Source organism: Mauremys mutica, chromosome 3 (assembly GCF_020497125.1).
Source record: "Mauremys mutica isolate MM-2020 ecotype Southern chromosome 3, ASM2049712v1, whole genome shotgun sequence".
Lineage (NCBI taxonomy): Eukaryota > Metazoa > Chordata > Testudines > Geoemydidae > Mauremys > Mauremys mutica.
This window is the reverse complement of record NC_059074.1, coordinates 134,452,118-134,475,292: the sequence shown is the minus strand read 5'-3', so window position 1 is coordinate 134,475,292 and position 23,175 is coordinate 134,452,118. Positions and strand designations below refer to the sequence as shown.

The following is a 23,175-nucleotide window of genomic DNA, read 5'->3' as shown; positions in this document are numbered from 1 at the left end:
TGCCTATGTGACGTCAAAACTCCATCTTGGAGCTGGACTTTGCATAAGAGAGAGGAGGGGGTCTCCACCCACAAGAGAAAGTCTATTTAAACCCCTGGGAGACCCCTCCATTTTGTCTTCAGCTGGCTAAAGAGAGAGCCTCTCCACCCCAAGGATATCTGAAAGAAACTGGAACAAAGGACAATAACCACAGGGGGTATGAGTGATTGCTGGACCCAGACTAGCAAGAGACTAATCTGTAAAAGGAAGTTTACTGGAACTGGTGAGATCTTATCTGTATTCAGTTTCTTACTGTATTAGACACAACTTGCGTGTTTTTATTTTACTTGGTAATTCACTTTGTTCTGTCTGTCACTACTTGAAACCACTTAAATCCTACATTCTGTATTTAATAAAATCACTTTTTACTTATTAACCCAGAGTATGTATTAATACCCAGGTAGGGTGGGAGGGAGAACAGCCGTGCATCTCTCTCTATCAGTGTTATAGAGGGCGAACAATTTGAGTTTACCCTGTATAAGCTTTATACAGGGTAAAACGGATTTATTTGGGTTTAGACCCCATTGGGAGTTGGGCATCTGAGTGTTAAAGGCAAGAACACTTCTGTAAGCTGCTTTCAGTTAAGTCTGCAGCTTTGGGGCAAGTAATTCAGACCCTGGTTCTGTGTTGGAGCAGATGGGCATGTCTGGCTCAGCAAGACAGGGTGCTGGGATCCCAAGCTGGCAGAGAAAGCAGGAGCAGAGGTTGTCTTGGCACATAAGTTGGCGGTTCCCAAGGAGGTTCTGTGATCTAACCCGTCACAATGACATTAAACCATTACTTAATCTACAACTTTCCTTGAATGCTGAGAATCCGGTGACAAAGACCTCTATTGCTGCTTGTATAAAACAGTGCCCTTAAAAACCAACAGATAAAGGAAAATTCCTGAACTTTGTTTTTCAGAATATTTTTTTAATATGGAATGGCTTAATACGGTCATTGACTGGAACTATATAGGGCTTGGTCGTTCTGTGTCCATTGTTGACTCTGGCTGCAGTGATCCTATGTAAGCCATGAAACTGTTGTGTTGATGTCCCCAATCATAATAATCTGGAGAGAAACTAAAAAACAAAACACAAGAATTTATGGCTGAGGCCTTGATTCTCTGTCTCACTTACTTAAATAGGACAAAATATAACTTCATAAATATAGTTTACATAAATTCTAGAGATGCTACTAGTAGACAGGATACTTTGTACTTAAGTCTAAATCAGCTACTTAGCTATGCATCCCAGTTCAGCAGTAATGTGGGCTCAAGGAATTGGTCATGAACTAGAGAGACTTCCATCTTTAGGCTACCAGTTGAAATCCTGTCCAGTTCATTAATGACTGAAGGTTTTTACCACCTAATGGCTTCACTTGGCCACACAAGGGGTCAGGGTGATCAAGGATGTTGGACAATAGTATGTCTAGCCTGCCTAAATTCCTGTCCCAACAACTTGGATCCAGCTAGTAGCACTGCTGGATCGAAACATATTTTGTGTCCACACCCAACATGGTTAATACTTGGTCAGTAACTGGGAGCTTGGCTAGGATGCCATATGGTTGTCTGCCTGTAAACAGTTCCAAACACTTATGTTCTTTGTGTGGCACTCCCCAACCAGCCCTTTGTAAGCAGTTTGGCAGATCCTCCTCTTTTCCTTCCTGGTTCTCTAAGCAGTAGGAGGTCCCAGACTACACTGCCACCAGTGCCAGTACATGCAGGACCTCCAAGCACTCTATGGTATGCCAAAGGCTGTATAGATTTTCCCCAAATGCAAAGATAGTGTGGTAGCTGTGAACAGGCAAGCTTTGTTGAAGTATGGTTGCATTGTGGGTCAGAGCGAAAGCTGCACACAACTCAACCAAGTTAATTTTTATATGCAAATAAATGAAAAACAAGAACTGGGTTCTAGATGGGTGGGAATTGGTTACTAAGGGAATCGTCTTAAAGGTATTTCATTGTGTTTTTATTCCTCTGATAATACTTTTAAAAATAAGGGGCTGACTAGTGGTGGATCTCAACTATATAGAATTCCTGTGTTTCGAAGCAGTGGAAAAGGACACTCCCTGGGCCTAAACCTAGTACTGAGTAAAGTTTCACAGTAAAGTCTCCCCTCTTGCACATGATTTAATAGATTCTCAAGTACAAAATAACATTTATCTAGGAGCTCCTCCCCTCACGGCTTCATCCCACCAGCTCAGTCTGTTCATAAAGTCTCCATGCCCTCATCTCTTCTTACTAGAGATTCTTCACCGCAGTCCCTCTCTTTTCCAGGTCTCCTCAGTGGAGAGGTCCACAAGCAGCTCTTGCTCCCTTTAGGTTTCTCCCCACACTAGGAAAAGGGCATAGGTGGGGTAGCCCCTGCGCTCCACCCTGAGGCTCCCTCCCATTTTTCCACCCCATGACCCCGCCCATGCTCCACCTCTTCCGGTCCCTGCTCTGCCTCTCCTCTGAGATGCTTGCTGAGTCCCTCCATGGGAGGGCTACACAAGACAAGACGCCAGGCTAGCCTTATGCTCTGTGCAGTCAGTGGGTGTGACCTTCCCTCCCTTCCAAGCTGCTGCAGGCCTGGATCACTCAGTGTGTGGCATGCACCACCATGCTGTTCTCACAGCCGGTGCTAAGCTGGGTGGCTGCTGAGCAATATTGATTGCAAGTGCCAGGATCCCCCTGCCACTTACACCTGGCCCAGAACCCTTCGGAGGGTTCCTGGTAAGCAGCAGGCGGCAATTAGGGGTACCTGTAGGCAGTGAATGCTTCCTCTCTTCTCCCCCCGCCCCCCACAGTTTTTGTACTTGCTCAAGTTCTGCAATGGGTAGGGGGAGCGCTCAGCTTGGGGGAGGCCCAGAGAGTGCAAGCAGTGGGGACCTTGGGGAGGGAGAGGAGGGACTTGGCAGGTGGTGGGAGTCTGGGGCAGGGTGCAGCAACTCATTGGGCAGGAGGGCTTGAGGGAGGAGGCCGAGTGGGGGCAGGACCTTGAGGCAGAGCCGGGGGATGAGGCCACAGTCCAGGTGACAGAGGAGCTTCCGGTGCTCAGGCCAGCCTCCACCAATGCCGGAGCCATGCGCTGCCCATGGAAAAGGAGTTTGCCTTTATACCATTTCCTCTCCTAGCATGTCTTGCTCTCGAGCTACGAATCTGAGAACTTCTGTCCTTAAAGGACTGGACTCAAAACTGAAACTACTGATCTGGGCTTGGCCTTTAAAGGGCCAGCACCCTCTGTTATAGCTGTTAATTTAAGATACTCTTAACTATCTTCATTCTGTTGTCCTTGTAATGTTCATGTGCTGCCATCGTTAATGCCTTGCCTCCCAGGTTTATACTCTCTCATATATGCATGTCTGTTCCCTATTACATCCTCCTGCGGAACTCTCCTTTCTAATAGATTTTTTTTCTCTACCCGTAAGTATTGTCTGAATTTGGTCAAAAATCATGATAAAATACGTAGAACATTTTATCGTTCCTCACTGATCACTTCCTCCTATAACCATCCCAATACCTCACCTGCCCTGTATGCCTTGTGGTGAAATGTTCCAGGCCAGATCATCGTCACTGTCATATCGCCGAGGGTTGTCAAAGAAATAGGATCGTGGACTGAATCCATGGCTTGGTACCATTCCTGGATTTGTCTAGGGGGGAAACCAGCCATCAGTGAAAGTTACACCAATTTGTGTCTGAGTGTCAGAGATGCCACCTGTTCATTTTCTAAAGAATACCCCTGAGGAGACTTCTTGCCAAAGGCTCCCAGCCAAGAGCTATGGCAGGAGTCTGCTAAACTATTTTTTTCCCTTGCTCTCGCCTCCTGTTCTGCTTTCTCCATCTCCTCCCGTTAAACCAGTGGTTCTCAAAGTTTTGTACTGGGGCCCCCTTTCACATAGCAAGTCTCTGAGTGCGACTCCCCTTATAAATTAAAAACACTTTTAAATCTATTTAACACCATTATAAATGCTGGAGGCAAAGCGGGGTTTTGGATAGAGGCTGACAACTCGCGACCCCCCCCCATGTAATAACCTCGTGACCCCCCAATTTGAGAACCCCTGCGTTAAACCTAACAACCCCCCACTTCCAATGAGTAGAAGTGCTCATGCTACTGGACCTGCTGCCTCATACATGTCTGCTCTAGGCTCTATATCAATTCCTCTCCACCCCAGCCTTCCCTCCCAATAACACCGCCCACTTGCTCCCCTCAGAGAGAGCAGCCTGGAACTGGCAGACAGAGGAAGGGGCCTACAGTAGGACGATGAGGTTGGGGAGGTGAGGAATTCCCACCTCACTTTTTCTTTCTCTTGGCCCAGAGAAAGAAAAAGGGTTGATCCTGCATTGTTCTTTGGCATAAAACTACTTACAGTCTTTTTTCCTTTTGTATTAAAGAAACAACAATCCAAAACCCAAGCAGTAAAAACATGTGGATTTTTTCCCCGAGTTCACTTGCTTGAGACTCTAGCAATGTTAGAATAAGAGCACTCAGTTATGCTCTACAGGCAAAAACAAAGTACCAAAGATGGCAAAACAAGAGTATTGCCTTAACAATTCCAGGAACCAAAACTTTATTTTTGAATAGAGCTAAGCAGTTTCTAGTTTTTAATTTTGGAGAGAAATATGCAACCAACTCAACACTTTCCCAAAGTTTTCTATTTAAGCGATCACCATTTATAAATAAGGAAAGCAGAGCCAAATGTGGGATTTTCACTAAATTTCAGTTATTTCTAGATATTTTTTGGACTAGTGGATGCAGTTTGTTTTAATAGTAATGCTTCATATATAATCTTCTTTTCTTGGCCATCCTTTTCCGGTGTATTAACAAGTACTTGCAACTATTATCAAGTGTTTATATTACAATACTCTTCTGTGACTCATGGACTCCATCTTGTGGCAAATTTGCATGAAAATTCATGGTGTGGCTTTGCTAAAGAATCTAGGGCTTGGGCTTTTGTTGATTTTTTTTGTACTGAAAGTTGTGGGTTTAACTGTAGTGGGGTTGTTTATTTAACATTTTCAGTTTTCCTCTCTCTGTGACATAGATACGCATAAACCTATTTGTTATTTTTCTACACACATAAAAATAAGGCATACATTTTTAAACAGTGAGGGAAATTAACCACTGGAACAATTCAACAAGGGTTTGTGGGGGATTCTTTGTCACTGGCAATTTTTAAACCAAGATTGGTTATTTAAAAAAAAAGTATTCTAGTATAAAAGTCATTATTTTGGGAAAGTTCTGTGCCCAGTGTTAACAGGAGGTCAGACTAGATCAGTGGTTCTCAAACTGGGGGTCGGTACCCCTCAGGGCCAGGGGTTGTGAGCTGTCAGCCTCCATCCCAAACCTCCAGCATTTAGAATAGTGCTAAATATTTTTAAAGTGTTTTTAATTTATAAGCGGGGGTCGCACTCAGAGGCTTGTGGTGTGAAAGGGGTCACCAGTACAAAAGCTTGAGAACCACTGGACTAGATGATCACAATCGTCCTTTCTGGCCTTGAAATCTTTGAATTTCTGAATTTATGAAAACCGTAGTATTTGATCAGACACATTTAACAGCAATGTTAGGTAAAGAAAATATCCCCTGTAAAAGGTACCCATAAAATGAGGGAAGTTACAGCGTTCTCTATTTAAATTAGGACTAGCTTGCTCCTCCTAAATCTACCCCACCAAACTTCTAGAGTCCTAGGGTCTTGTCTAGACAAGATGCAAAGGTGTAGTGTTAGAACTTGTTCTTCCACTAACATTTAGCAGAAGAATATAGTCCATAGTTGTTGTCTTGTTTAACTTCAGTGGGACTATCATATGAGTAAAGATTTGCAGTATCAGACCCTAAATGGCTAGTTTTTTGCAAGGTAAGGATAGATTGTCTTCTAATATCTGAACATTTCCCTTTGTTCTGATTGATTTTTGTGAATCCTTTTCATACAGTCCTAAATTCACTAGCAGGAGCAGTACTGATAAACTCAATTTTTTTAAAAAAATGAACTTGCTATAACGTAACAGTAAAGAGAAAATCCTAATCTGTGCTTTTAAAAATTTGGTTTCTTTTCTTCACAGTTATATGGGGCTAATTCCTAGGCAGTGAAGGGTCCAGGATTTTAAAAAGGCTTGTTTGGTATAATGAACAGGGCTAGAACTAAATGGCTGGGTTTCCTATGGTAGTTCAAGTGATTGCAGTTTAACGGTTAAAAGGCTTTTTCACGGAGATCTGCTACTCTCTTGTTACTCTTGGCTTTGTCATTATGACGTTAGCACTCCTACCATCCGTGGGGGATTGAGCCCTTTGTTCTTCTGTAGGACAGGCACTATACAGCTAACAGCAGTGCAAACTTTCCCACACATTTGCCAGTGTCCCCCCTATTAATCTGAAGGGATTGCCTGCTGCTATGAGAAGATATTTTGGTTTCTCTGCCTACTTAAATCCAACGTATGTTTAGCTTTCAAACCTTGGCCTCACCACTCCACTGAAACTGCTAACAAAGATTTCAGCTAGTGCCAATTGTGGTGCTGGTTTTTGCGGTATGGAAACTTCAAGGAGAATTGGGCTAGGACCATCAAACCCATTTCAGCTGCTCAGTGGCACATATATCAGCTGATAACTTGCAACTGGCTTTGAATCAGTGCCCTAAAAATGAAAGACACTGTACCCCATTATCAAACTCAAGTGCCAGGTAACTTTTCTACAGTAATAACATGGCTGGGGAAGCTACCAGACCTGCTGCCTTATACATGTCTGCTCTAGGCTCCATATCAATTCCTCTCCACCCCAGCCTGATGATCAAGAGTATTTTATTTTTACTGAGACCAGTTTGAAAATAAGAAGTAAAAATTCAGTAAATTGAGCTCTGAGGATTATCTGAAGGTTGTGCCTGGAAAAGGTTTTACTTACTAGATCTTTTGTAGGGTTTCGAACACGGAAGAAGTACACAACTAGGGAAGTGGGCAGCAGCTCCCAGATAAAGAGGATCACTCCAAATACGACGTACCCAGCATCTCCCAGCTGACATTTCAGATCTGCCTGTTGAAAAGTCAGAGGAGCATGTTCAAAAATGAGAAAGTGAGTTTGTTTTAAAACGTATAAGAAACAAAAATCAGCTTTCTTAGGGGGGAAAGAATGATCACAGGATGACTATGAGTCGCCAATGTGATATGACTGTGAAAAAAGCTAATGCATCTTGGGATGCTTCAGGCGAGGTATTTCCAGCAGAGATAGGGAGGTGTTAGTACCATTATACAAGGCATTGGTGAGACCTCATCTGGAATATTGTGTGCAGTTCTGGTGCAATTCAAACTGGAACAGGTATAGAGAAGGGCTACTAGAATGATCCGAAGAATGGAAAACCTATCTTATGAAAGGAGACTCAAAGAGCTTGGCTTGTTTAGCCTAAGCAAAAGAAGGCTGAGGGGAGATATGATTGTTCTCTATAAATATATCAGAGGGATAAATACCAGGGAGGGAGAGGAATTATTTAAGCTCAGTACCAATGTGGACACGAGAACAAATGGATATAAACTGGCCATCAGGAAGTTTAGACTTGAAATTAGACGAAGGTTTCTAACCATCTGAGGAGTGAAGTTCTGGAACAGCCTTCCAAGGAGAGCAGTGGGGGCAAAATACATATCTGTCTTCAAAACTAAGCTTGATAAGTTTCTGGAAGGGATGGGATGATGACATAGCCTAATTTGGGCAATTAATTGATCTTTGACTATTAGCAGCAAATATGCCCAATGGCCTCTGATAGGATGTTAGATGGAGTGGGATCTGAGTTACTACAGAGAATTCTTTCCTGGGTGTCTGGCTGGTGAGCTTTGCCCACATGCTCAGGGTTTAGCTGATCACCATATTTGGGGTTGGGAAGGAATTTTCCTCCAGGGCAAATTGGCAGAGGCCCTTGGGGTTTTTCGCCTTCCTCTGCAGCGTGGGGCATGGGTCACTTACTGGAAGATTCTCTGCACCTTGAAGTCTTTAAACCATGATTAGAGGACTTCAATAGCTCAGACATAGGTTAGGGGCTTGATACAGGAGTGAGTGGGTGAGATTCTGTGGCCTGCGTTGTGGAGGAGGTCAGACTAGATGATCATAATGGTCCGTTCTGACCTTAAAGTCTGTGACTCTATGACTCTAAATGTATGTAAACATTAGGGAATCTGATGGAACATCCAGTAGCTGCATATAAAAGTAAAGCAGCAGATTAACCTGGCTACAAATTCGTAATGATTAAAGCCCCTTTGGAAAGATGCAAAATTCTATTTTATTTTGTACAATACCTTTTCCCTCCTCCTTTTTAAATGATCCTCCTCCTCCTTAGGGTGTTTTTCTCTCCTACCCAAAAGCTACAGAGAATAATTAAGTCCTTGTGACTGCCTGCAAGGCTCTTAGACTGTCAAGAAAGTGAGAAAATAAGATACTAGCTTTCTAAACTCTTTCAAGCTTTGAGAAACAAACAAATTACAAACTTTTGAGTTCAGTCCAAGCCCCACTAGCCTGAGTCTGTTGACCAGGGTTAGGAGGCTCACTCCCAGTGGCTCCAAAATGTTGTGTAGACATGGGCACCCAAAAATGAAGGTACCCGGCATTGCATTGCCTATTTTGCTAAATTCAGAATTAATTAGGCCTTTATGTAAGAGAGGCATCACAGGCTGCCACGTCCCATGAAACCTCGTGGCAGGTTAGGGGAAGCACATGGACCAGGAATGTAGGTAGGATACAGCACCTCCCATTTCATTGCACTCCCCTGATTTTAAGCCAACACCCATGTACTGGGACCTGAACAGTATCCTGTTTACTTTTAAATGATGTAAACATCTAAGGTCAAAGTCTGGGATTTTCAAAAGAACCTAAGGGAGTGAGGCATTCAACTCCCATTGAAATTCAACAGGAACACCATTTGAAAACCCCACCATTCAGTCTTAGCTGTCATTTTGGTTTAATTAAAACTTGACCGATCATCATATGTTAAAACTGGTGCTATGTGAAGGGAACACGCAGCTATTCTCACTTTTATTGATAGAGCAGGAAAAACACTTCTTTTTTTATGGGGGGCTGCCGGCCCCACTGAAGTCAATGGAGCTTTGACATTGACTTCAGAGGAGCCAGGATTTGCCCATGTGTTTAAACTGTAAATGGAGTCACCTACTTGTCTCCACTGCACCCAAATATGATTCAAACCATTCAGTACAGTTCTTTCAGCAAAGGTAAAAAATAAAATAAATCCCATACACCTGTTTTTAACAGAGGGGAGTTGCCTTTCTAAATCTTAAAAATAAATGTAAATAAAGTGCAATAACCAGAAGGTAAGTTTTTTATATTGTTGGTTTTGTGGCTGCTTTTTCTTCTGACTGAATTATTTTTCCCTAACCATTTTATTGTTGAAAAGATCATATTCTTGGAGCAGAACAAACTTGGTGCTTTTTTTTAATTTAAAAAAATCCAAAGGATTTTATTATATTCTTGTTTATTGTCAATTCTGAGAATACAGGATCAGTTTTCCTTGTTAGCAGTAAACATCATACTTGCCTGATCTGATACATTGTACCAGTCATAATCAAAAGAATTGACTTTGTTGGTTTGCGAAAATGATAAGATGAATAAGTTGTAACAGGCTCTTGAGGTATATAGTAGTATAACGGTCACGCCTATAGTTGTCACCTGACACACAGATGAACCCTAGAAGAGAGAGTTAAACATATTTTAGTACTTATGTCTGATAATGGCAAGAACACTGTTTGCATGGGCTTGGTGAGCTCTGCTTTACTGTGTATAATCTGGAATATAATTTTTTTTTTTTTAAATCTGGGAATCTTTTTCCAGGTGAGAGTAGCGGTTCCAGCTCTTAGCATGGTCAGCTACTGTTCAGTGACTCTAATATTGCAGGAAGTGCTAGTCTGAAAGTACCTAAAATAAGATCAAAAGAGTTGTACATAGGGAATAAAACCTATTGGATAGATCAGCCACTCCATCCTCATGCAAAAATACAACCTCCAACACCACACCAGAATGAGAACTTCCTATATCAGATCTTTCACTGACACTATGATGCAATGTTGTGCATTTTACAGCTACATGCTACCCATATATTAGCCCCCTGAGTAAGTACAGAACAGCTGGTAACAGTTATTGGTAAACACATTGCACACAGGAATTCACATCCTACACTGCAGATTTGCCCAGTTTATAATTTGGTATCAACAGGAGAGTCTCATTGAGCAAGACTAGAGGAGTAGGATGAGTGTACGGAACAGTAAGTGAATTTGAGGTCAGGAATGTAGATTGGAATGGGGCCCTGGAGTGTTTTGGAAGATAGAGCTCCCTTCAGTTGGCCTTGGAAATAGATAGAGTTTGTAGGGGAATGGTGTGATCCACATGCAGGATTGAGAGTAGCCTGGTTGCAGCAGAAATTCAGAGGGGAGGGATTGAGAGAGAGAGACCATAACAGTAGGCATCACAAGTGCTGAGACAAGATCTGATTAAGGATGTATAAATCTCTGGGCACAGACAGGACTAGGCTAAAGATCACTGTTAGTTCTGTCCTGGAGACAAGAGAATAGATGGAGTGGAAGAGGCTCAAGGAGGACTCTGTGGGGCTGGCCTGGTGGCAGCCTTTTATACAATCAAATGGGAGAGAACAAAGTTTGGGTTCTAAGCTCTGGCTCAGCAGAGGTAATGCTTTCAGCCCCTGCGGGGAAGGGAAAACCCTTGTTTCCATCTCACATGGCTCCCTCTCCCTCCCTCAATGGAGGCATGTAGTACCATAAATGGGCTCCAGAGCCTGACAGAGCTGGGAGTGTCCCACCTTATCATGGGCCCTTTTAGAATAGTGTGAGGGATAGGCAGGCCCACCCATGCAGAAGCATAACTCCACGATTTCTAGCTTGGGTTACAAAGTCTAAAGGCGAGCAGGAGTGGGATCAAAGGCCTAGGACAATGAGGATGTATCATGTCATGTCATTTCACCAGATTATAATGGTCTCCAAACCTTCACATAAAATATTTCTTCCTCTACATTTCTATGGAGACCTTTTCAGCTGTACAGTTGTGGCAAAATGGAAGGGGCATGGCTTCATGAGACCACAAATAACTGTGACCAGCTGTACAAGGATGCACTGTTTTCTTTGTACACAGGAATGCAGCATGGTATAGTGGCTAGAGCAGGGGCTTGCAACTCAGGTGATCTGGCTGCTAGTCCCAACTCCACCACTTACAAACTGCCAGGCCTCAGGCAACTTATTTAACCTCTCAGTGCTTCAGTTTGTTCATCTGTAAGAAGAGGCTCTTTGCGTGGAAAGTACAGAGAATTATTACATTGTGGGAGTGTTTTCCTTTGAGATGCCACATTCCGTTGCCTTGTTGCGCTGACGTTACACTTTTATAAATGTCACGTCAATGCAGTATTGACTTTTTTCTGCTTTCTGTGAGACTCGTGGAATTTGTGTTCCTAACTCTTGACGGTCTGAGGGTGCTCTCTGCTTTGGAGTTTCCCCTGGTACTCTGAGCAGTAGAGTCTTCTCAAGCAGTGGCCTGCCTGGCTGATTTGGGGTGGGGAGGGGGAATTACTGTATATCATAGCACTCACTAGACTCACTGTCCTGTCTGCACCTTCCTCTTTGCTGCAAGCAGACCATGAGCAGTTGGGATGGAGGGAAAGGTGGGAGGAATGAGTGGAGAAAGGAAGGCTTTAGCTGTTTTTTTCCTCATAGTGTTGTAAAATCTGAGCTTGTTCAATATGCTGTATATGAAGTTGGCCAACAGCAGAGTTAAAAATTGTCCTTGAGAGAGAATATAGTTATGCCAACATTGATCATCCCCCTTCACAAGCAGTATTTTTTTCCTACCAATACAAGAAACCTGGTCCAGCCCCTACATTTGGGAATTATATCACCATTTATGAAAAACTAGCTAGCACATCCTTCTCAGAAAAACTACTCAAGACACGGATTCATCTGATACACTGTGTCCTGGTACTACTCAGCCTGCTTGATGTCCTGGATGTGAGTGCACAGTTTGTAGATAAGCATGACTGACCATCTGATTAGAAGGCTGCTGCAAATACTGCCAGAAATGTCCATCAACAGGAGCATAATATGGTGGCAGGCCTCGCTTGCAGTAACATTTGTGCTAAGTTCAGAGACTCAGATCTTTATGAGGGAATTGAAACCAGAAATACAGTATGTAGCAGTGAAAGCTGTGGTGAGACCATTGCAAATGACAGGAAATGCTGTAAAGAGGAAACAGTTGTTACGCACTTCTCTATTCGCACTCTGTGTTGGAGAATCAGCTATGCTGTTATGGAAACAGAGGAGGAAGCTGACAGAAGCTGCTGACTCAGACATCACAGTTCAGTTCTCCACACTTCAGCCACCACAAGACAGAAGAAAGCAGCTGGCGTTTTTCAGTGCTGTTTTTGCCAGAATACAAAGGGAAGGCAAGTGCAGTATAATATTTAAATATGGTGTAGCTTTAATCGCTTCTAGTTCAACAAATAAAATAGCACGAGGGGCTAAATCCTCAGAGCAGTATCCAACCTAAGTAGCTGGGTGCTGGGAAGATACACAGGGCGAGTAAGTGAAGGGGAATCCTTCCTCACAGGCCACAAATGTGGCTTAACCCTATTTGCTGCAATAGGTTTACATGCCCTCTTCAGAGGGCTGAGGATACCTGCAGTGGCAAGACTCTAGTCATGCCCTCTGTGCTTGCGCCATGCAAGGAACCTCCAAATAATGGCGCTCTACCTATGCGAGTGCTGTGTACCCCACATCTGGCCCTCCCACTCCTGCCCCAACTTTGCACAGTAGAACTAAAAGAGTTCCACTTCCTGAGGCTCTGTGACTATGCAGAATTCACCGCTGTGCACTTTAGCAAGGGGTGATATTTGAACAGAGGGAGCTAGCAGATGTGAGGGTCAAATGGAAGGGTGCCAAATACAACAAGATGGGCATTTCTGCCATTTAGGGTTCCCAGGTGTCTGGTTTTCGACCGGTAAACCCAGTCTCCGGTCAGCACCACTGCCAGGCCATTAAAAGTTTGGTTGGTGCGGGGCTGGCAGGCTCCCTCCATGGCTCCGCAAGGCTCCCCAGAAGCATAGAATCATAGGGTTGGAAGGGACCTCAGGAGGTCATCTAGTCCAACCCCCTGCTCAAAGCAGGACCAATCCCCAACTAAATCATCCCAGCCAGGGCTTTGTCAAGCCTGACCTTAAAACCTCTAAGGAAGAAGATTCCACCACCTCCCTAGGTAACCCATTCCAGTGCTTCACCACCCTCCTAGTGAAAAAGTTTTTCCTAATATCCAACCTAAACCTCACCCATTGCAACTTGAGACCATTACTCCTTGTTCTGTCATCTGCTACCACTGAGAACAGTCTAGATCCATTCTCTTTGGAACCCCCTTTCAGGTAGTTGAAATCCCCCCTCATTCTTCTCTTCTGCAGACTAAATAATACCAGTTCCCTCAGCCTCTCCTCATAAGTCATATGCTCCAGTCCCCTAATCATTTTTTATGCTCTCCGCTGGACTCTCTCCAATTTTTCCACATCCTTCTTGTAGTTTGGGGCCCAAAACTGGACACAGTACTCCAGATGAGGCCTCACCAACGCTGAATAGAGCGGAATGATCACGTCCCTCGATCTGCTGGCAATGCCCCTACTTATACAGCCCAAAATGCCATTAGCCTTCTTGGCAACAAGGGCACACTGTTGACTCATATCCAGTTTCTCGTCCACTGTAACTCCTAGGTCCTTTTCTGCAGAACTGCTGCCCAGCCATTCGGTCCCTAGGCTGTAGCAGTGCATGGGATTCTTCCTTCCTAAGTGCAGGACTCTGCACTTGTCCTTGTTGAACCTCATCAGATTTCTTTTGGCCCAATCCTCTAATTTGTCTAGGTCTCTCTGTATGCTATCCCTACCCTCCAGCGTATCAACCACTCCTCCCAGTTTAGTGTCATCTGCAAATTTTCTGAGGGTGCAGTCCACCCCATCCTCCAGATCATTAATAAAAATATTGAACAAAACCGGCCCCAGGACTGACCCTTGAGGCACTCCGCTTGCTACTGGTTGCCAACTAGACATGGAGCCGTTGATCACTACCCATTGAGGCCAACGATCTAGCCAGCTTTCTATCCACCTTATAGTCCATTCATCCAGCCCATACCTCTTTAACCTGCTGGCAAGAATACTGTGGGAGACATGTCCCTCGGCTCCTCGACATAGGGGTGGCCATGGGGGCTTTGCGTGCTGCCCCCACCCCAAGTTCCGGCTCCGCAGCCCCCATTGTCCGGGGACCATGAAAACGGGAGCTGCAGGGGTGGCGGGTGTGGGCAGTATGCAGAGCCCCTGGCCACCCCTGAGCCTGGGAGCTGGATATTCCAGCTGCTTCCCAGGAGCCACCTGAGTTAAGTGCCACCTGGAGCCTACACCCCAAACCCCCTCCCACATGCAAATTCTCTCGTGAAACCCTGTGCCCCAACCCCCCCCACACCCCCCAACCCCTTGCCCCAGCCCATAGCCCCTCCCACACCCTGAACCCCTCATTTTTGGCCCCATGCCACAGCCCACACCCCCAGCCCAGAGCCTTTATCCCCTTCCACACCTCAACCCCCTGCCCCAGCCCAGAGCCCCTCCCACACTCCAAACCCCTTGGCCCCACTCCCATCCCAGAGCCCCCTCTTGCACCCCAAACCCCTCATCCCTGGCCCCATCCCAGAGCCCGCACCCCCAGCTGGAGCCCTCACCCCCTCCCAACCCTCTGCCTCAGATGGGTGAAAGTGAGTGAGTGAGGGTGGGGGAGAGCGAGCAATAGAGGGAGGGCCGATGGAGTGAGTGGGGGGCGGGGCCTCAGAGAAGGGAGGGGCAGGGGAACAGCCTCGGGGAAGGGCGCAAGGCAAGGGTGTTCCCTTTTGTGTGATTAGAAAGTTAGTAACCCTACTACCATTCCAATTTTATATAACCACATGGGATGGATTTTTACTAAGAATTTCAGAACAACATTAGCAGTTCAAGCTAAAAATCACTTGGCTACAATCTCCATCTTTCAGAGCTGTAAACTAAACACATGTAATGAAATCCTACAATAATTACACAAGCAAAACTCCCATTTCAGTTCAATAGGAGTCAATAAGTTAGCGATTATTCATACTTCTAGGTTCAGCTGTTGGTGTGCATGTTGTATGTTTCCATCGCCTCAGCACTAATTTCAGAGTAGTTGTTCTTTGCTCAGGTAAAACAGATTGGATTTCCAGTGGGAGGAGGAAATGAATGAAGGAATCTATCCCAGCCTCTACTTGGTAAACACCTCTCTATTATAAAAGCTCATGCTTCAATGATTTGCATGAAGTGGATAAACTTCCTTTATAGTAAAACAAATCCACTGATCATGCCAGTTTGGTCAGCAAATGAAAAATCTGAAAAGCACAAAGCTGCAGTTTGAAATCTACCAATCAGTCATGGGCTTTCAGTTGTTGTATGCTATGTCCAGATTGACTACGTAGGAAAAGTAATTAGATAGCCAACCAGCAGGGAAGAATTTTATAAGATTTTCTTCACAGCAGTATTGGCAGCATCATCATGATGAGAAGGATAATATATTTTCATTAAACTCTAGTCACTTACTTCTAGACTTAAACTCCTAGCGCAAGTCAGAAAGTCAAGGGATCTTGGAGAAAATAAAGCCCTCCTTTACTATTTATGAACCTTACAGAATAGCCTCTATTGACTTTGTGCCAAATATGTAAAGGCTTCAATAGCATCACACTAACTGTGAGTCTGCCCATTTGTCTACTTAACATATCCCAAACTTGTCAACGTAACAGACTATATCCTTAAATAATACCTGCTGCAGGATCTTAAGTGAATCTCCTTTTCTACTGGACCATTTTTATAAAGCTGAAGTATTTTTAAATACAGCCTTAGTCATTGACAGAAGGACATGCACCACTCATGAAAGACAGTTCATATTTTGTGTTACTGCTTATTTTCATGGACATACTGCTCCCTTAAAGATTTAAAGTAAATTGACAGACTGAGGGAGCCCAAAGCTGCTCTTCAACTATCTACTTGTAGCAGCACTGAAATGCAACTGTGTTTGAGGTGGACGACAGCAGCTAACTAAAACACAGCTGAGGTATGAGATAAATTGTGGCCAATGACAACTTATGCAAACTCCTACTCTTATTTAAAGTGCTATGGCATCATTAGTAACCATGCAGAGCAGAAAGCATCTTGGTAAACTACATGGTATTTAACTGATCTGTTTTAGAAGGATGAAAGGCTAAGTTGAAATTCCTGGAATTAATATCTATTGTTACAGAGTCTAAAGATTTCAGAGTGGTAGCCATGTTAATCTGTTTCAGCAAAAACAACAAGGAGCAGTTGGGGCACCTTAGAGTCTAAATAATTTTTTAAACCTGAGTCTTGTCCCATTAAATTGTCTCCTTTGACTGAAAATAGATTTAAATGATATCTAAAATGTACTTTACCTTGGATTCCAAGTAAATGTTGGCTAAAGACATCTTGGAAATCTTATACAGACAGATGGAGAGTGAGATGGCGCACAGAACAAACAATGTGTCATTAATTGCCACCCGGACAGAGACAATGACTTTCCTCTCTGAATTCTCTGTTCTCACCAACACAGCACACGTTAAATTCACCAAGAGGAAGAGGAGACTGATGAAGATAGAAGCCAGATAGAGAGGCAACCTGGAGAGGGAAAAACAGACTTTTAGAACTACTGTTTAGCAAGTGTCAGCAATGTGTTTGAAGCGGCACGTAGAGCAAGGGAAGGTACTGTCCCAGCTGACACACAGAGCAGCTACACCAAACTGATTCAGAACGCTCTACATGGCCTGGAGGATGATTACGTTGATTTCACAACTATTTTTAAAATCCAGATATTCAAGCCATATACTTACTTGTAAGGGATAAAGCATGAAAGATGGGGTAGTCTTAACACATACGGGAGAAAAGCATGTATAAGACAAATGTAATATACCCAGATCTTTACATCTATTTTAAACAGACATGTTTACTTTGCTAGGCTCTGCACATCATACCTCGCAGGAACCCCTCTGACCATTCAACCAGGCTCAGCATGTGTGAGGAAGCCATTGTTGGCTGAATGGTCGAGCTGTGTGGAACGCCATGGCCAGGGCCATCTCCAGGCACCAGCTGAGCAAGCTGGTGCTTGGGGCGTCAGATTCTACGGGGCAGCATTCCGCCCAAACCTAGGGAGGCATGGCCACTTTTTTTTCCCTGCTGCTCCAGCCGCCCTGTAGGGGGCAGCGGCGCGGAGGAGGAGAGCGCCCTGCAGCAAACTCGGCCGGGCAGCCCGCGTCCTTCCCTCCCCGCCGACCGGAGCGGAGCCCTCCTGGCAGGTGGCGCAGCGGTCGGGGCCGCGAGGTGAGCACCCTGCTGAAGCGCTGGCCACCCCCCTTCTCTCTGTCCCCCCGCTCCCTCCCCTACCCCCCCATTAGACCGGGCGTGCGCTCTGCAGCACAGGGAGTCCCCTGGCTCCGGCCGCCCTGTAGGGTTTTTTGTTTTGTTTTTCCCCTGCTTTGCTGGCCGCACCGTTGTTTCTCCCCCCACCCCCTCCGCTTTGCTGCTCCAGCCGCGCGGTTTTTGTGTTGTTCCCTCCTCCCGCTTTGCCGCTCCAGCCGCGCCGTGTTCTCCCCCCTCCCCGCTTTGCCGCTCCAGCCGTGTTGTTTTTTGTTTTTTTTCCCCCTGCTTTGCTGCTCCAGTGGCCCCGCCCCCCCCCCCTTTTTTTTTTTGCTTGGGGCGGCAAAAAAGCCAGAGCCGGCCCTGGCCATGGCTTTAGGCCTGGGTGTCGTACGCACTCAGTACCATGAGTAGACGCATTCACTACCCATTTTTTAAAGTCATATTTTGTGTCAAATAGAGGAAGCCCTTTTTAAACTCTAATTTAGAGTTAGTGGGGCCCTGTGCTCAGCTTCATTTTTGGGGCCCCTCCTTGAGACCCAACCAGGAAAAAGAACATTCTCTCTCATCCCCCCCCACCCCCGTTTTTCATTCTTTTTTTCTTCATCCTCCTCCTATAAATAATAGGAAGTAAATGAAAATAAAGTGAGGTACTTTGATTGTTTTTGTAGTCTAACTTATTTTTCCACAGACCACTTGAAAATTACTGAGGGTCTCGGCGGACCACTTAATGATCGTTCCAAATATTGTTTGTACCGTTAGCTAACTGTTGTAAAGCGCTTTGGATAAGAGCGCTTTATAAAAAAAAATGTAAAAAACCCACTGGGGTGCAGGGCCTGGGGGTGCAGGGTCTGGGAGGAATGCTCCCAGTTAGGGTGCAGGAGCAGGCTGGGGGTTGAGGTGCACGGTCTGGCCAGGAGTTAGATGCAGGAGGAGGCTCAGGGCTAGGGCAGGGGATTGGGGTGTGGAGTGCTTACCTGGGGCAGCTCCCGTTTGGTGCGAGGGGTGCAGGCAGGGATGTAGGAGTCAGGGTGGGCAGGGAGATGGGGGGGCAGGGGGTGTGGGGCGTTGCAGGAGTTGGGGGGCTGGGTGTGTGTGAGAGGGGTGCAGGAGTCAGGTCTGGGTATGTGGAGGGGGTGCAGGAGTCAGGGAGGGCAGGTGGCAGGGGCGTGTGAAGCGGGGTGCAGGAGTCAGGGCTGGGGGTGCAGGGTCTGGGAGGGAGTTAGGGTGGAGGAGCAGGCTGGGGGTTGGGGTGTAGGGTCTGGGAGGGAGTTAGGATGTAGGAGGGGGCTCAGGGTTGGGGCAGAAGGTTGGGGTGTGGAGCACTTACCTGGACAGCTCCCATTTGATGTGAGGGGGGTGCAGGTGGGGATGTGAGGGGGGTGCAGGAGCCAAGGCAGGCGGTTGGGGGGGTGGGCTGGGGTCATGGGGGTGCTGCCAGCCCCCTGCTCTGAGCGGCTCACGGCAGGGCCAGGTATGTGTAGGGAGAGTGCAGGGGCCCTGCCCCGCTCTGCCCTGCCCCAATTCCACCCCCTTCCCCAAGGCCCCACCCCCACCTCCTCCCCCGAATGTGCTGCAGCCCCACTCCTCCCCCTCCTTCCCGGAGCAACCTGAACTCTGGCAAACAGCTGTTCGGCAGCCGGGAAAGCGTGGGGTGGGATTGGGGTGGGAAGGTGACATGCTTGGGGGAGGAGGCTGTGGAGGGGTGAGCTTGGCTGCCGGTGGGGGCAGAGCCTGCAGCAGGAGCCCCAGGAGCCGGCAGGACCAAGTTTCTGCCCCCGCAGCTGCCCGGCCCTGGGGCCCCCTGTCATTGGGGGGCTCCCATGCCAGGGCACCCTGTGTTTCATTGTAAATCCACCTCTGCCATAGGGTCTGCTTGGAGATTTGGCTTGGGGTTGGGATATATGCCCAGGTTATCTTTTGCGTAATCTAAATTCAGTCTGTAAAGAAGAGTTTTACCCACCTACACAGCAGTGGAAAATATTGCCCCAAAAGGTTAATAGTGTGTAAGCGATGAATCATGAATAGGGCTGCAGGTTTGTCATGGTGTTAGAAATGTCACAGATACCACGATAGTTCTGTTTGTCTGTGAGACTTTTCTTTGCGTCTGTGTCTGTGATTTTAATGAAGCTGTATTTCCCAAATGGTGGGTTGTGACCCAGCAGTGCATCACAGGTAAGTTTTAAGAAGGGTCACCAGCAGGGAAAAGGGAGGACTGGGAATTGGGCAGGGCTGAAAAGCTAGCCTGCCCCGCAGTAACTGCACAGTGTCAACACCTGTCCCATGGGACTGGGACTGGCTCCCCCGCTCTCAGCATTGTGTCCTGGCACAAGGTTGCTGTGCCATTTATTCAAATTTAACACATCTGCCTCACCTAACTCCCACCTCCACCCTGTCATGAGGTAGGGGCAGCTAGGCCAAACCTGAGCAGCGCTGTGACCCTGTGCACCACGCCTCAACACTCGGAGCAGGGAGCAAGAGCCAAGCCCAGCCCCATGGGACAGGAGCTGCCATTGCAGAGTGAGTGTGGGGCGGGAGTCACTCTCTAACACCCTCCACCCAGGGCCGCCCAGAGGATTCCGGGGGCCCGGGCTCTTCGGCGGTGGGGGGCCCTTCCGTTCCGGGACCCGCCGCCGAAGTGCCCCGAAGACCTGCGGCCGGCGCCCCCCCCCCCCCCCCCGCCGCCGAATTACCGACGAAGCGGGACCCGCCGCCGAAGTGCAGCCCGGTCTTCGGCGGTAATTCGCCGCGGGGGGTGTCCCCACCGCGGGTCTTCGGGGCACTTCGGCGGCGGGTCCCGAAACGGAAGGGGCCCCCCGCCGCCGAAGACCGGGCTGCGCTTCGGCGGCGGGTCCCGCTTCCCCCCCGCCCCGGCCCCAGCCTCTTACCCCCGGCTCCCTCCTCACCCGGAGTCTCAGTGCCTCGCCGGAACAGCCGCAGCGTGCGGCCGGCGGGGCCTGAGCTCCGTCCCGCTCAGAGCCGCGTGGTGAGGGGGCGGGGCTGTGAGCTCCACGCCGAGCGGAGGGAGCTGAGCTCAGCCCGGAGCTCCCAGCCCCGCCCCCTCACCACGCGGCTCTGAGCGGGGCGGGGCTCAGGGGCCCCGGCGGAGACTCGGCGCTTGATGCGCTGAGGCTCCAGGAGAGGGGCGGAGGCGGGAGCCTCTGCTGTTCTCTTGGGGGCCCCTGCGGAGCCCGGGGCCCAGGGCAAATTGCCCCCTTTGCCCCCCCCTCTGGGCGGCCCTGCCTCCACCCCAGGCCAGGATTAGAAGTGTGGTGCCAGGGTGCTGCTGTGTCTGCTCAGTGCCCCATGGCAGGGCGGGATTTACATATCCTGCATTTAAAGAAGTGGAGTTGAATGTTCATAGCTGTGACTTTACTTACTACTTCCTCCTAAACATGTGACATTTCCTGCATTTACCATGGTTGCTCTGTGATTTATTTTTTTTTAATAGAAAAGGCCATGACATATCTGCAGCCTTGATCATGATACAAAATTAACGCACTGTTAGCTCATTTCAAAACGAGTCAGTGCTCCCTTTTGCCAGAGCTGGTAATTGGAAAAGAAAGGGTGCTCCCCGGAAAGCCTTTTTACATGGAAGAGGGAGAACTGAAAGAGCCTAAAGCCACTACTTATGTTTATGAATCAATCTGATTTTTTCCAGTTACATTCTTCAGTTAGCCTGGATGGCCTGAGGTGGAAATTACCCCTCAGAAGGAAGATGGTGCTCACTGTGAACCTTTAAGGGTAGGGTATTTTCATTAATGCTATTTATAGATCAAATTCCAGCCTGCAGAAGTTTTTAGGGTGAGCATGCTGAAACATCTCCCTCATACCCCACAAAATAATGTCAAGGGCACGTTAGTCCTGCAACTTTTATCTTTCACAGAAATGAGTTGGTCTCAAGAATTTTGCTCCCTGTTCTAGTGATTGTAACTTTATGAATAAAATGTAAGCCAGGTCACAAGCGATGGGCATGCCTGTTCCTTCTCCTCCCCTACCACTTCTCAGTGCATGTCCCCCAACACAAAGTACTCTGCTCTTCTATCTCAGATTAGAAAAACGATTTCCCTCAAAGGCGGTGCTCTTAAATTCTGCCCCCGAGCCACCATTCACAATAGATTGTGCAGATGTTCCAAATGTGATCATGCATGTTCTCCGAGTTCCTTTGGCTCAGCTCCCTTGCAGTGGGGGATAGAAACTCCCAAGCCTGTGGGCTGTGCTAGGCTTCTTGTGCTTCAGTGATGCTTGTATGCCCTGCTAGACATTTTGACCTTGGTTCCCCACTAGAGGGACTGAGGTGTGCTCTGGGCTGTACCAGTCTTCTTGCATTTGGCTCCTGGATTGGGGGCAGCCAATAGTGTACTTCCCTGCCACTCATACAATCCTGATGTCAAGGTGAGCTGTAACTCACAGTTGGTACAGCTCTTTATAATACGATCGTCTCTCCCCTTTCTTACATAATTTGAGCAGTGAAATTGACAGTTTTCATAGTTTCATGATTTCATAGCGGTTAAGACCAGAAGGGACCAGTAGATCATTTAGATTGACCTCCTGTTCACCACAGGTCTTTAAATTTCATCCAGTTACCCCGGTACTGAGCCCAGTAACATTAATCAAACCAAAACATTTCAGTCCTCATCAGACTGAACAGTTCTGACAATTAAAGGGTTCTCACTGGGCCTCTGAATTAGCAACTATTGAAAAGACTGGGGCAAGTCACCCATTTCACAGGTACTGTATCAGGTTCTGAAACAGTGAACAGACATGCTGCATCACTTATCCTCAAAAACATGAACTGAGTGTATCTCAGCAACCATAGCAGCTAGAGACTTAATTTTGGTTGATGAAAGCTTGGAGGCCAGTGAACAAGAGGGCAGTGTGGAAGTGGTGCTGCCACATCATACTGCCGCACACTGGTCCAGTCCAAGTCCTGAGTCCCATGGCATATCATCTATTCAAATGGCAAGATAAAACAGAAATTTCATGGGCAACATGACTGTTTATCTCCCTTGGGAATTTCCAGATGCAGGATCTCAGTATTGTAACAGCTCAGCCGCTTCCCTTGGACCCCCTTGTGGCCAGGGATGGTGGTGCAGTGTCTTACCTCAGTTTCTCCCTCTTGGTTCCTCAGTAATGCACAAAGAGGCTTTCACAAGTCCAGTAATAGCTCTTGTTGGGGCTTTTATAAAACATAAAGTTCCAAAATAAACAAAAAAAGGTCCTTGAACCCAGCTGTAATCCCTGAGGAGCTGCCTCTTCCCTAAACCTCAGGAAAAGACACAAGGCCTGGTCTGGCTTCTTTGTCTTCTCCCCAAAAGGAAAACCAAACTTCTAGCTGCTTCTTTCTACCCAGCCCCATTTTCAGGGACCACTACAGGAAACATCATCTTTCCTTGCAGCTTCACTCTATAATCTCTTCCTTTGGCTACCCACAGCCTCTGTTTTTCTACATCCTCAGAGGCCTGGTTTAGTCATGTGCATTCTCTCCACCTGGAGAGGCAAATCAACTGCATCACAGCTGAGAACTATCTCCCTTTAGAAGGGCCAGCCACCCTGTGACAAGTACATTATTTATAAATGTATAGGGTGCCGCCGGTTACCTTATAGTACCTTTCAGTCCTTAAGTATCACCCCATTGTCCATAATCCTGATCTTGAGGTTGACACATAACGGGCCGTGCAACATTTGGGGGTTTGCTCGGAGAGGGTCCATGCAAATGCTTTCTGTTCTTCAGTTTCCATTTGTAC

General features: G+C 46.9%; 1 protein-coding gene across 1 annotated transcript in view; it reads right to left on the bottom strand.

Annotated features, from left to right (window-relative positions):
• Positions 1 to 930: 930 nt before the first annotated feature.
• The window catches only part of GPR137B (G protein-coupled receptor 137B), a 42,285-nt gene continuing 20,040 nt past the window's right edge, over positions 931 to 23,175 (bottom strand). The window contains exons 3-7 of the mRNA XM_045011529.1: positions 16,471 to 16,693; positions 9,520 to 9,669; positions 6,892 to 7,020; positions 3,527 to 3,651; positions 931 to 1,100 (exon numbers count right to left, since the gene is read on the bottom strand). Of these exons, the coding sequence (XP_044867464.1) occupies positions 989 to 1,100; positions 3,527 to 3,651; positions 6,892 to 7,020; positions 9,520 to 9,669; positions 16,471 to 16,693 (739 nt within the window). The 3' untranslated portion in view covers positions 931 to 988. The remainder of the gene's footprint in view (positions 1,101 to 3,526; positions 3,652 to 6,891; positions 7,021 to 9,519; positions 9,670 to 16,470; positions 16,694 to 23,175) is intronic.